General features: G+C 35.9%; 1 protein-coding gene across 2 annotated transcripts in view; it reads right to left on the bottom strand.

Moving 5' to 3' along the window:
- Positions 1–14,636, bottom strand: part of LOC125678963 (titin-like) — a 294,828-nt gene that overhangs the window by 133,137 nt on the left and 147,055 nt on the right. For both annotated transcript variants that reach the window (XM_056156077.1, XM_056156078.1), the window contains 12 exons: positions 12,732–14,450; positions 12,001–12,140; positions 11,387–11,565; positions 11,130–11,277; positions 10,104–10,519; positions 6,323–6,601; positions 2,803–2,894; positions 2,001–2,241; positions 1,430–1,747; positions 1,222–1,341; positions 663–842; positions 275–372 (listed from right to left, as the gene is read on the bottom strand). In XM_056156077.1, the coding sequence (XP_056012052.1) occupies positions 275–372; positions 663–842; positions 1,222–1,341; positions 1,430–1,747; positions 2,001–2,241; positions 2,803–2,894; positions 6,323–6,601; positions 10,104–10,519; positions 11,130–11,277; positions 11,387–11,565; positions 12,001–12,140; positions 12,732–14,450 (3,930 nt within the window). The remainder of the gene's footprint in view (positions 1–274; positions 373–662; positions 843–1,221; positions 1,342–1,429; positions 1,748–2,000; positions 2,242–2,802; positions 2,895–6,322; positions 6,602–10,103; positions 10,520–11,129; positions 11,278–11,386; positions 11,566–12,000; positions 12,141–12,731; positions 14,451–14,636) is intronic.

Raw genomic sequence — 14,636 nt, 5'->3', positions numbered from 1 at the left:
CTTTCTAGGTCTTCCTACAAGGAGACACTTCAGAATCCAGGGCATAGTAATCTTCCAATATGGAATATTGTTAAAATAAAATATTTTACAAAGAAAATATATGCTGGAAACCTGATGAAAACATGAAGTATCCACGTGGTTTCCACCAAAGTCTATCAGATGGTGAAACTAGAATTTTCATCCAGAGTTCACAATGTTGCAGTGCTTGTGAAAATTTCATAATCATAGCAGTGGTATATCCCTTATTAGTATTTGAGTGAAAAAATACACTTACACAGGTGTCAAAGACCTCGGTGAACTCTGGTGCCTGTGAGGAGTCTTGGTGTCGTAGGACTAGCGGAGATTCTGAGAGTCTCTGGTCTCTTCTGATCTCTGTAAATGGACAACGGTCAATCACATTACAATCACACTCAGGTTGTCAAAAAGTCAACTTTATAAGATACTGCCCATATTATAAGAATTATCAACACAATTTCTTGTAAGGTCCTATTGAAAGCTGTTTTGTTTCTTGGTGTAGTATTTTTACCGTCGTACTTCTGACTATGAATTGACAGTCCTGTGTACAGATGTGTACTTGGTGCAGTGTTTTTACCGTTATATTACAATACATTTCTGTACTTCTGACTAAGAATTGACAGTCCTGTGTACAGATGTGTACTGACCATTGACTACGAGTGGAATGTCACAGGTTGCCTCCCCTTCTGTGTTTTTGGCCACACAGGTGTAAACTCCAGCATCTTCTGTCTCTACAGTCTTAATCTCAAAACAGTATGTGTCCTCGTATTTCTCAAAGTGGTAAAGTTCAAGATCTTCTAAAACCATGTTGTCCTTCTTCCAGAGAACTGATAAAAAAATATGCCATATTCATCCCATTAAGTGCACCTATAAACAATCCCTGGACCTAGAATAAGGTACTCCTCAATTCAGAAAGTTCCTTAAAATAACATTTATAATCTATCCAACAATTCTGGTGTTTTTGTAAGAAAATTAGAACATTTGTTGTGCTAACCTAGTCTCTTCTCACTTACTCTATTCATATCTTTATCTGCTTTTTCTATGCAATGCAACTTGATTGTAAGGAGATTGAAAAAGTGTCAATTTTGAAGAATTTTTTAAATAACTCAATGGTTTATAGCATGATTACAGTAAACATTTTAAAATGCACAAAAGTGCCAGAAAACTGGGGTATTCCAAACACACAGAAATTCAGAAGTCACTGACCTGTGGGCTTAGGTGTACCAATGACCTTGACAATGAATTGTGCAAGGTCACGTTCCCTTGCAACAATCTGTTCTGGAACTTTGATGAATTCAGGAATGGACGGTTTGTCTTCTTTTGGTTCTGTAATGTGCAACATATCCTTCAGATTCTTGAAACGGAAGAAATCATTGTTTGAAGCACACCATTAGAAACAACAAGTGCCCCTTACCTTCCACGAAGAGCTCCGCTTTACATCTGGCTGTCCCCGCCGGGTTTTTAGCTTCGGCTGTGTATGTACCGTCATGTTCGGGTAGGACATCTACTATAAGCAAGGAAGACTCTCCCTTGTCCTCGAACTGAATAGTGAATCTGTTGTCAGTTTTGGAGATTTCCTTGTCGTTTTTGTACCAGAGGATTCCTGGAGTTGGTTTGCCAGTAGCTTTACAAGTGAATTTGGCTTTGTCGTGAATACTGGACTCTAACGTCTGAATCTCCACAACAAACTTAGGAGCCTCTAGTTCTGTCACTTCTTCTTGGACCGGCAGAGCTAAATAAAATCGTAATTTTTCTCACATCACACAATCATATAACATATTACAATGAAAAGACTGAACAAAATCTATCACATCAATAGACATCTAAATAAGGAAACGCTGAAAAGAGTGTCTTTGAATATCTTCCATTGATCATACTTTATAATGATTCAGAATTAAATGCATGAAGATAAAACATTCAAACAGAGAAAATAACACATACTGTATCACACACTTAGAACTGATGGTCTTGTTTTGTGTTCATACCTTCCACCTGTAGTTCGGCTGAACAGCTGACTTGGCCGTGTTCATTCTCTGCCTGTACCCTGTATTCTCCTGCGTCCTCCGGTTTGATGTCGTATATCTGTAAATGGTTCACGTCGTCATCCTCAAAGATGACATATCTTCCATCATCCACCAGCTGGCGGCCATTGTAGATCCAGTTGAGCTGGGGTTTGGGGGTACCTACCACCTCACATGTGAAATCAGCGAGTTCACCCTCCTCAACCTGAGGTGAATAAGATGAAAAAAATGAAGATAATGAACAGTGACCAATCTTATAAAACCTATAAAGAATACAAAACAGAGATTAGGGCAAACATGGACCCCTGGAAACTCCAGAGGTAGGATTAGGTGCCTAGAGACAGTAAGAATTTGTTGTTGATGAAATTTTCTATTCCTGTAGAATCACTTATTTTCAAAGTGTAATATTTCTGTGGTTTGGGAAAAAATAGCATGTCTGTAGGAGCTTGATATTTACAGTTCACTACTAATGTTGTTTATGGAAGTTCCACTCTCTGTAGGAGCTTGATATTTACAGTTCACTACTAATGTTGTTTATGGAAGTTCCATGCTCTGTTGAAGTTTTGAATCTATGGATATGTGTCTATCCCATAGAATTAACAAAAGTTCAATCCCCATGAAAATTACTGATCTTAATATAATTAAAAATTGTGACAGTGTCCTGTAAAGAACTTGTAGGGAATAAATTCTTCGAGTATCGTAAACTGAGTTATTTCCCTTGACTTCTGCGTACTAATCACCTGGCCCTGCATGCTCGAGTAGTTACCTTTTCTGTCTTGATGCGAAGCACGAATTCTGGAGCTCTTCCTTCCGGTGTGATGATAGCTGTATCCTTCGTCTTAACAACTTTCTCAGTTCCTGAAAAAGGTCATTCAAATACTAATTAGTTTGTGTAATTCAAAATAATTCACTTCCTTGCAATGCACATGTAAATAAACTAAGGTCATAAAGTGCCCCCCCCCCCCCCCCCCTTGTGATTCATGTGTACCTCTTTAATTTCCTCTTTGTTGACCTTGACCTTTTATATCTATCAAACTTTTTGCAAGGTAGCATTAAATATGAATGAGCAAAGTGGCTTCAATTTTTTGTCTTAGTTCATACCAACAAAATAAATAAATCCAAATAAATACTACATTGAAATATGATGTTGTCTTCTTGAATATTCTATATGCTGTGGTATATACTGGTTGTATTTAATAGTAAGGTGTGTTTGTAATTATGTGGAGTTTAGAAAGCTCAGAGTAGGCATAGCATTCAAAAGCAACAAATTATGGTATCTATTATTATCACTATTTGGTTCATGGTCATGATTATTAACAAACACTTGAATGCTCGGACAAAACACTGGACAAAACACTGTGTACATCCAAATCATAAAAAATCTATGTTCCAAGGACTTAATATGCAATAAATATTTCCAAATGTTTATAAAACCGTTAATGTGCTGTTGACTGAGACATTTTAATGCATATTTTTCCAATTCCGGTGAAAAAAAGCAGCTGAATCTTATCAAATTACCTACATGACAAAACTTGTGAGCTACCGATTCGAATGTATTAAAATATGCATAACAACCAAGCAAATTGTGTTTTTAAAACTTCGTTTCATATTATTGCTTTAAACAGCCCATGTCTAGATACACTTAGGTACCTCTCCAGTGGTAAACTTTCACTGAGATTTGGGTAAATCCCCCTGGTGGTGAATTTAATTACAGAGGTTGATGGGAAGCAGTATCTGCAGTTAATGAACTTGCTGATGTGAGGAGAGGATATTAAAGAAGAAACATATAGGAGAGTTCTCACTAATTTGCACTGATCAGACGCCACGCTGATAGGCGATGAAACATGAAATACACCTATACAGACTGGCATCTCACACCCTGTATATATACATAACAAAACCATTTAATGGCCCATGTTTTTTGAAATTTGATAATTTTTTGGATGATAAGGGGTGGTGTTTATGTTTATTTTTAGAGAAGATAATTAAGATTCCTGGGAATGGTAGAACATACATGTATGGCTACTTTTCAGATAAAAATAATCATAACAAAAAAAAAGTGTAAAATGGTAAAGTACATGTTTTTCCATTTGTTTTCTCCTTCTAGAACAGATAACTGGTCAGTATTTATTTATTTCAAGAAATACCTTACCATAATTAACATATTCCAGAACTAAATCCTCAATCCTTAAACTGCTGATAATCAATATATAAGCTTTCCCTAAAATTGTCATTTTTAATTCCAGTGTATTAAACTCAAATCAGACTGCAACACTTCTCAGATCATTGAACTAGTTTCACTTTCTGAATCTTTAAGGAGGATGGGATCCTCCACCAATTTTCTGACCCGTGTTTTATTCACTTTATATCCATGTGCATCATCACAGCAATAAAGGTTAATGGGGTAACTGTCATAAGCCTGAGTATATCATTCCTGTATCACGTAAGTGAAGACGCACAGTATACTAACAGGACAGTGTACCAGGTAATGTTCAAAAAATGCGGTCATCATCGATCTCTGACCACTGATTAAATCCTGATCGCCACGACTAATATAAACAAGAAAAAGGATTCAAAGTCAACACTGCTATCAAGAAGGCCTTTGAAATCTTCTCCCATCACACAAGGAATATAAATCGAAGAAAAAATTGATTTAAAAATTCTGCTACAGATTTAACACCTGATAACAATAGGTTTAAAATTCCTCATCTGAATAAATTACGTGATGCAATTGGTAAGTCCTTCAAATAACTGAAGTCAAGTGAGCTTATACCCAAGTAATATTGAACAAACATTAAAGTACAGCCTCCTTGTGAACACAGGTCCTGTAAATCTCCTAAGATAACCCAATTGGTTTGGGAGGGTTGTAACTTCTTAAACCTTTCTTTGGCAAAATCTCAATAAAAACAATTTTATTGTTTACAATCATTTTAAACAGACAACTGTCAATTTTCTTTCGCCATCACTATACTCTGCTAATCATTCTTTCGATTCCTCGTACTAAATGTGCTTGGAATTGTAAATAATCCGCAGTTTAAGTTTCTGGGGTCTAAAGCTCTGCTCACAGCAGGCATCTCCAAGTTTTCCTAGCAGGTATTGATTTTAAAGTTTTCAAGTACCCACATGACATAAGAAACAATATGCAATCTTCTATTATCTTTTCAACTGCAGCTGATAATCCTGAAGAGGTTTGTCTAATCTAAAACCGCCCTCCTGATTTTAAACACAACACAATAAATCTTAATAATTTTCAAAGCCTCTTTTTCATGAAAAGTCCCATTTGTCCCCATTTGCATAGTTCAGTAATTCACTTTTAGAAAAAAAAATTAAATGTTTTGCCCACAGAAGTAACTGTCTTTGATGACCTTAAGCTTGTCATGCTGGAAGTTGAAACAAAGACTACGACAAGAAAGTCTCTTCAGAACACTAAATCGTAAAAGATAATGAGATTCTATTTCAGTATTTAAATTTCCCAACACTTTTTAAAAATAGACAATATCTGCCTGTACACAGACCTGTCAGATTACACACAATTCATCTAATTAACCTTTAGAACCATGATTTATTATATGCTAATGATGTGCATAATTGTGCATGAAGGAAATTCTCTAAGTACTGTTAGCAGGTGCACTCTATCAAGGTAAAGGGCTTCCCAATGACAGCTAGAGCAAAAGTGAAATTATTTTCTGGATTATGAACAGGTCAGAGAACACTCTGATTACAATGATTAAGTTAATCAATGAAATTCTGAACTCATCATAACTTACTACACACTAGACTGTAGGAAAACAAGCTAAATTCATCTGAAATTTTACAAGTAAATATACATAAATCAAAATAATTCTTTTTCTTATTTCAATACATGTACAGTGTATATATACATATTAATGTTTTCAATCAAACACTTGATCAAGTGTTGAAGCTCAGCAGTAATCCATAATCTAATTCACTGGTGATAGAATGTAAATCTCAAGGAGGAATATACTACATCCTCATATGACTGATGTCCTTTTAAAACATGAATAAAGATATGAATATCAGCAATATTTATATATTCCTTTTGTCTAGCTGAGTAGCTCAGTCAGTTAATGTGTCGACTGCTGATCGGTAGATTGCGGGTTCAAGTCCAGAAAAAGTTTTAAATTTTTTTCAGATTACTTTCTGCAATAAGTGTAATTTTCAACTAAAAAATTAAATTTGAAATATTTTGTACATATCCCCCACTTTTCATCCATATCAAATTTCTCTTGTGTGGTATTCCTCCTTAAGATGGAGTAAAAACCTACCCTCAACTTTGACAGGAATGGCCACTGTATCGCTGCCTGCTGGGTTTTCGACCTTCAGAACATAGATGGCCTCATCATCAGCAGTGCATTGTGGGATTTTGAGGACCACTGTGTCATCGATGACCTCCAACAGGTGGTGTTGATCTGGGATGAGCTCCTTGTCCTCGACAGTCCAGGAGAGTTTGGGGGAGGGCACTCCCTCTATCTTACAAACGATGGACACCTCCTCTCCCTCTAGTATCGTGATCTTCTCAGGGAAGCTGAGGATGCTTGGTGGTACTAAAAAATCATTTATAAAAATTATTTGATCTTTTTTGTTATTGCATTTCTCATTATTTAAGATCAAACTAATCTTTGAAAAGATAACTCTTTTTTTCTACATTAGATATAAAATTCATAGATCTTTTTTAGTCCAGAAAACATCTCATACATTTTATGCACTTTCTTTAAATTCAATTTTCCCCATTATAGTTATACCTGTATTTGTATATCAGATATATCACACACCAAAAAATGAAAACAAAATATTTGCTGAAAATATCAGAATTATACATGCTCATAAAAGTTAAACTTTATATTTTCATGCATTTATCAAAAACTCATGTATTAAAAAAAAAACTTTAGTGAAAATCTAGTTTGTATACAAAACACCAACACAGGAAAAGGTAGATAACTCTGTAAGACTTGTTTCTACAACCAGTCAAACCAAAGATTAATGCATTAGTCTTGTTTTTACAAGTAAAAGTGTAAACTTCCATGCAAGACAAGTGTAATATACCATTTCATCTAGAAATAAAAAAAAAAACTGCCTAGAACAAGTGTGTGCTGAAATATTGAGAGAAAAGATGTGTTTACAATATTGTAAAAAACAAAACAAAACTTGTTTATAAATCTGTTCAAGAAAATTGAGCAAAAATGAATTATACTCCCAAACCACATCAGTGTATATGCAGTATTACATAGAGACATGCATTTTACCATCTAGAGCCTCATAGCCACATAGTTGGAAAGCTTAATATAAAACCTCAATAACAATGTATCATTGTTAAATACAACATAAACATAACCTTATAACCCATTCATTAATTGATATGTCAATTAAATAGACTTACAACAAATCGCTCTGTGTGTATTCGTTAAATTCTTTCCTTATCTGATAATCTTTGATCTTTTTTTTTTCCTGTTTAGGAAGTCTTAATCTCTGAAATGCCTATACACTCTAGAATAAATATCATTGTTTGTACAGTACATGTTCTCATACATTGTCAAATCATTCATAATGTTAGGGTTCTCCGCCTCTCTTCAAAAACTTTTCATTTCTTTATCCCTGGCTAATCTGCTCAGCTGTTTTGGCATTGTGTTGTGATATCATCTAAATCCCTGGGCGTCCAAGCATTGTTTTTTTTTTCAAGAGTCAATGATTATAGTCCTGACGGGCCTGATATTTATAAAGACATAAAGATATATCTCCATTTATCCATTGTCTTAATCTCTTGACTGAACATACAACTTTTGACTTCATTGAGGCTCTGAAAGGTGACATCTACAATTTTTATAAAATACCTTGTATGCATTCCTAAACATGCTTCAATTGATATGATTTATCAGCATTCCACTGAGTTTATGCCTATCAGCATATCCTGAAGAAATTTTCCTGTTCAACATGATATTATGCAGACGAAATACAAGCCTGAATCCCCCTCCTCTAGAGCCTCAAGGAACAATTAAATAGACCCATTCCTCTAGAGCCTCAAAATATTTTTAGATGGGGGGGACCCCTTTGATGATTCATATCCAGGCAACAAAATCTAAATATCCCCAACTACATTAAAAGGCAGATTGTGTACATAAATACACCTTATGGCCTAGGCTTTGGTGGTTAATCATAATAAAATATCACTCAGGTGTGCAGAGTCAATTCCGTGCTATGTCACACAGTTGTGAACAATATTCACTCTCAGATGGGGATAATGATCTAACAATAATTGAAAAAGTTTACTTAAATTTCAATTTACATTGTATAGACTGCCTGTAGAAGAAAAGAATTGTGGGGTGACCCAGGCTCTGATAAGGTGAACATTAATCTTGAGTGTCATCAAGGTATCTCAGGTGAAGCACATCACCAGGGAAACCTCAGGGGTGGGACACACTGTCCAAAATATTGCACATTTGACAAAAGATGTTTGACATCAAAGCAAATGGAAAATAATAACTGTTTTCAATGAAAAATTTGCATTCATACACAAGAAGGCTTGCCCATTTGTCATGCAACTTGCCATCAGAGCAAAATAAACCCATTTGCAACCAAACAAAGGTGCAATGTGATATTGCTTCAATTAAATAAGAGAGGAACATAATTTATTTAGTTTAAAGATTAAATTTTCTATTGTCATTATTTTCCATACTGCAGTGAAACAGTGTAAGCTGATGGCCTCATATTTCTCACAACTGCAAGGTGCCCCAGACTCCAAGTCTGACCAGAAAAGAATTAACATGCACGTCAGCAATATTTAAAAATTATTTATTTGTCAATATCTGCATAGTAGATGACATTTCTTTCATGCAAACTCAAAAAGACATCAAACATTTCTGTGTAACAGTAGAGGTAGTTAATAAGACTTGTTATTCCTTCATGGTAGACAAACTAGTTCACTGATAACAAATCTATAAAACAATGTTTTCTCATAAACTGACTTCAGAAAATTTAATTTTTGTACTTTTGAATTCCGATAAAAATCCTAATGCAGGTTTAATGCCTCACAAAACACACTCATTCATGCAACATACTAAGACAAAATCTGTATTCATTTGTTTTGAACAGATATTGACTACATAATTATCTATGTTGGAAAAAGTCCAAAAAGGTGAAAAATGTAAACTCTGTAAATATAATAAATTCAATATTTGCTAAAAATTGTGGAATGTCATTAATGGAACAAGAAATATGTATAAATTTGCTCAAAATCAGGAATGTCAGTATGAATTATGCTACAAGAAATTCAGTAGACTCACTATCTTTGCATATTCTCTAATGGTTGAAAATCATGCACACTACAGGGGTAGTCCTTCATCAGTTATCAATTTGATAGGTATGATTTACTATTTCTACAGAAAGATACATGTTAGTTAAACTGGATTACAGTGCATACATATTGATCAGTCATGAAAAATGCAGGGGGGAAAAATTCAGAAAAGAATAAATTGTTGATTGTTAATATCATATATGACCTTATACATCATAAGCACATAAATATAGCATGCAGATTACGTGTGTCCAAAAAAAAAATTAGACAAAAAATTCAACAATTGCCACAACTTGAACTTGTATAGGAAAATCAACAACACAAAACTTTGATGCCAATCAAAGAGTTCTCTTTCCTTAAATCTGAGATTCTTTCTCAGGTGTAAATAACTGCAATTCAATTCACACAATCTTACAAAGCATAAAACACTCAGCATGGATCACAATAGACAAGGATGAACTCTCATGCAGGACTCAAGCAGATGACGGGATTTTATTGCAAATATGGATGTGAAACACACCATTGATAAAATGAAATTTCTCTACAAAACTAAATAACACACACAAAAATGTTTCACATGAATAAAAATTTGTTAATGTTGATCCAATTGCTAATAGTATATCACTGGTATTCAAAAGTGTGTTTCACTCCTACATAAAAAAAAAGAAGCCTCAGCTCAAAAGAGAATGAAATCATAATAGATATAATGCCACACTAGTCTGCTGTCCGTTAGATAACTTCTGGTTATTATAAAATACCTTGTAATTCGACATGAGCCGTAGTATCACATGTCCCAGCATGGTTTTGAGCTCTGCACGTATATGTCACTTCAGCGTCATTAAATCCGGTGTCGTGAATTTCCAACACTGCGGTAGTTCCGTCATAACTCATGCGGTATTTGGGGCTTTCCTCGATGACCGACTGATTGGCCAGCCACACTACGTCAGGTGTTGGTCGACCAATGATTTCACATTGCAGCCTGGCTGTATCTGCAGCAGACACTGTCACGTCTGACAGTGGGTGGGTGATCACCGGCTTGTCGAGTTGTATCATGACCATTGAGGAGCAGGAAGCCACACCTTTCTCGTTGGTGAGACTGAGAGTGTATTCCCCCTCATCCTCTATTTCAGCCGCTGCAATCTCCAACGACACAATGTCATCCACGTAGTCGACCCTATGTAAATGTCACAACCTTATCAGCCACATATTAACATAGTTGACCCTATGTAAACATCACAACCTTATCAGCAACATATCAACATAGTCCACCCTATGTAAACATCACAACCTTATCAGCAACATATCAACATAGTCCACCCTATGTAAATGTCACAACCTTATCAGCAACATATTAACATAGTCCACCCTATGTAAACGTCACAACCTTATCAGCAACATATTAACATAGTCCACCCTATGTAAACGTCACAACCTTATCAGCAACATATTAACATAGTTGACCCTATGTAAACGTCACAACCTTATTAGCAACATATTAATGTAGTTGACCTTATGTAAACATCACAACCTTATCAGCAACACATCAATGTAGTTGACCTTATGTAAATGTCACAACCTTATTAGTAACATATTAACGTAGTCCACCCTATGTAAACGTCACAACCTTATCAGTAACATAACAACATATTATGTATCTCCATCTAACAATTATAAATTTCATGAATAAGAACTAATCAAAATCAACAAACTTTCAGAATAAATTCAATGGCTTTCATCACAGGTATTTTTTTTGCTAAGGTGAATTATCATGGAGTTTTTCCTACCTATACTGTGGACCTGATATTTCTTCTCCATCTTTCAACCAGGTGACCTTTGGCTTTGGATGACCTTTGACCTGACATTCAAGGACAATCGGAGCACTTGGTTCCACCTCAATGTCTTCAATTCTCGAGAGGATGGATGGTGCCTCACCTACAATAAAAGGAAATAAATTTTGTGAAGTCATTTAGGATTTGAAAAGCCTCAAAATCGGAGCCCTTTACTATCTAACTTGGTAAACCGTCTTGTGTAAACATCGTACCAGAGGGATTGACAAAGAGTTCTCCTTTACTGGTCTTTGAGCCTGCTTTGTTGCTGGCCTTTACAGCATATTCTGCATCATCGTCAATGATGACATCTTTGATAATGAGAGAGGCAAAGTTTCCTCGAACTTCAGTATTGAAATGGTCATCTGATTTAATTTCAACTCCATCCTTGTACCTGTTTCATATAAAATAAAAATTGATCTGAGAGATACTATAGAGTCTTTTGGATTTTACGATATACTTGTATACAATTTAATTGGAATTTTTGGCAAGGATTTAATTTTGGCAATATTAGTATGGTTCTCAGGATTGGTGAGATCTTATATACATGTTGTTACACCAGACCATTAAATATTCTACCTCATTAAAATGAAGAGCTCACTAAAATTTAATTCCAATATTCTGAATATAATCACAAACTATACGGCTCTCCTCTATCTTAAATACATCAAAACAAGGTTCAATGTACTAGTACAATTGATCTATAAGGATACCTACACTTCACATCTGCTTTGTTTCTTTCATGGCATAAAACTAATCTTGGAATATTAAAAAAATTCAATGATTCTTCAATGAAAATACATGTACAGATTTCTGAGTTTGACCCTACCAAGTGATTTCTGGGAATGGAGTGCCGCTGACTTGTATAATGAAGGTCACTGTGTCTTCCTCGGTCACTTCCTGGTCAGAGAGTTCTCGCAAGAAGGTGGGCTCCTCATCCTCCGTCAGGGTCAGTGCAGCCTCCACATCCTGGCAAATTGTCATTCAGATTTTTACAATGAAACCATAGGCAGTTTATTCAACAAAAGTATCCACTATGTTTAAGGATTAAGGAAATAAAAAAGGGGAAAAAATTTCAACCCCAAACCGTAATATTCAAAGGGGTAAAACTCATGCAAAAGTAAAGATTATCCAATGGGTACACCACAAAAAGACAAAAACCACCCTCTATCTATTCATACTGCTGTTCAAAATAGGGATCATTTCATGCTTAATGTTTCTGAAAATACCTGAAAGTCAATTATAATCACAAAAATGTATACATAATGGAACATTTGAATAAACACATACAGGGAGGACAGAGATTATGCTTGAGGGCCATTTGTTTGAAGGTTAAAAGACAAAACAGTGATATAAGCCAAAGCTTTGTGAAGACGTATATATATTTATACACATTATATATCTGGAATACACATGAATATATATCTGTACAATACTTACCAAAGAGACTGATGTTAATATCTACTAATTGGTATTTGTGTGAGTGTTTTGCTGCCTTTGTCTGAATCCTCTAACCACCCTCTGATTTGTCTAAGCTACACTTCTATGTTAATGGCCTACCTCAGAAGTTTGATCTTTGCTTGGTTTCGTTCGTGTTTCCTCAGGGCTCAGCTGTTGGTCCTCTCCTGTATATCCCTCATTCTCTGAAGTTTCAAATGACTCCTCTTCTGGAATATTCTCTAGTATGTATTCTCTACCCATGAATTCATCGTGAACCTCTTCCTCCTCAATGATTTCTTCCTCCTCAATGCTAACTTCCTCATAATCTTCATCTCTTTCTGGCACACCTCTAAACAGATCATACTGTTCAGCATGGAAAATGTCCTTCGGTTTGACTTCAAATTCTGGAGCAAAGCTGTCCTTTTGATACAACTCAGGCTGTTCAAATTCTTCCTCAATTTCTCTTTCTTCTGACATTTCTGTGGGTGATTGCAACAGCTTGTCAAAAGATAGATCCACCAACTCCTTATTTCCTTCTTTACCACCTTCCTTCAAATCTTTTTGGGTGATTAACCCAGCCTCTGGTGGTTGACTCTCCTCTAATGAAACCTGCTGTTTGAAATCAGGTTTAATTGCATCTTCCTCATTTTCCTCAATGATGATATCACTCACAGGTTGCTCATCCATTGACTTTTCAAATGGAGAGAATTTTCGGACAAGTTTTCTTTCTTCATCCTCACTTTCCTCATCCCAAAGACTGACCTTGTCCACCATAGATGTTGGTCCATGATCTTTTCCTTCCTCAATGAAACCCTCAAATTTGTCCTTGATATTCTTATCCAATTGAAGAATGGTGTCTTTTTCTGATATCACTTGACCTGCAAAATCTGGTTTGTCCTCTGATGGAACAACAATTTCCTCCTCAATGAGATGCTGTTCAAGTTCTTTTTCAGGCACTGAAATTTCCTTCTGTGAAGATGCTTTTGGCATTTTGTAACCATCAGGTAATGGAACACCTTTAACTTTTATTTGTTCTTTCTCTTCTTCATCAGATTCACTTGAAAAACTCCTGTCAAGAATGTTGGAATCTTTGGGAACAATGTCTGGCATTGAAGGTTTCACAAAGCCATCTTCTCCTTCAGACTCTTCTGAAGTTGAAGACTCCTCTGATCTTTCGCCTGTGTCTTGTTTCTCTTGAGGAATTTTGTCTTTTTCTATTCCATCTTGCTTGGCAAGTAATTTCTTTTCTTCCTCAGTTGCTAGACGTTTTTCAGCTGAGCTGTCATCCTCATCAGAACTAGTGAAGTCCTCAGGGTAGGATTTTTCAGATCCCTCTTTTTCATCAGAAGATGAAATTCCCAGTTGAAGATCTAGAGGTGGAATATCCTCCTTGCTGAGAATGGTAAACTCTTCCTCAACAGGTTTTTCTGGAAGATCTTCTGCTGTTACAAAAGTGAATGCTTCATCTGTGCCCTCGGGTATAGTGGAGCTTGGTATGGATGTGAAGTCCTCTGATGTCCTATCGGGTCTGCTGGAGAGCAGAGTGGAGTCTGTTGTAAGCTCCGGAGCAGATGTGGAAGGCAGTGCAGGAGGTTCTTCTTCTTCCCCTGTTATATGCCAGGTGGAAGTTTCATCCTCTGCAGTCTTGGTCCTTTCACCTTCCTCATCAGATGGAAGATATCCTTGATCCTCACTCTCTGAGCCAGTAACAATAAGTTCCTCCTTGAACAAATAAGTGTCATATTGAGGAAAGCTGTCTTGAGGTGTGCTCTCTAGCCTCCAGGTATAGACTTTAGTGCCTACATCGTAGTCATTGCTGCTGTGTGCATGCAAATGCTGCTGTGAGGTGGTAAACAAACACTAATAAACAATTACGGCTAACCATGCAGACAGCTGCAAACATATACAGAACAAGAAAGCAACAATGATTAATCAAATCATAAACCAAAGTTTTAATTTTTTTGTGTTGCCTTCTTGTTCATACCATTGGTGATTATTGCTTTGCAGTCAAATGTTTGCAAAGTT

The sequence above is a fragment of the Ostrea edulis genome, chromosome 2 (genome assembly GCF_947568905.1).
Source record: "Ostrea edulis chromosome 2, xbOstEdul1.1, whole genome shotgun sequence".
In the NCBI taxonomy this organism is placed as follows: domain Eukaryota; kingdom Metazoa; phylum Mollusca; class Bivalvia; order Ostreida; family Ostreidae; genus Ostrea; species Ostrea edulis.
The sequence above is the reverse complement of the archived record's forward strand: the minus strand, read 5'-3'. Positions and strand labels throughout refer to the sequence as shown.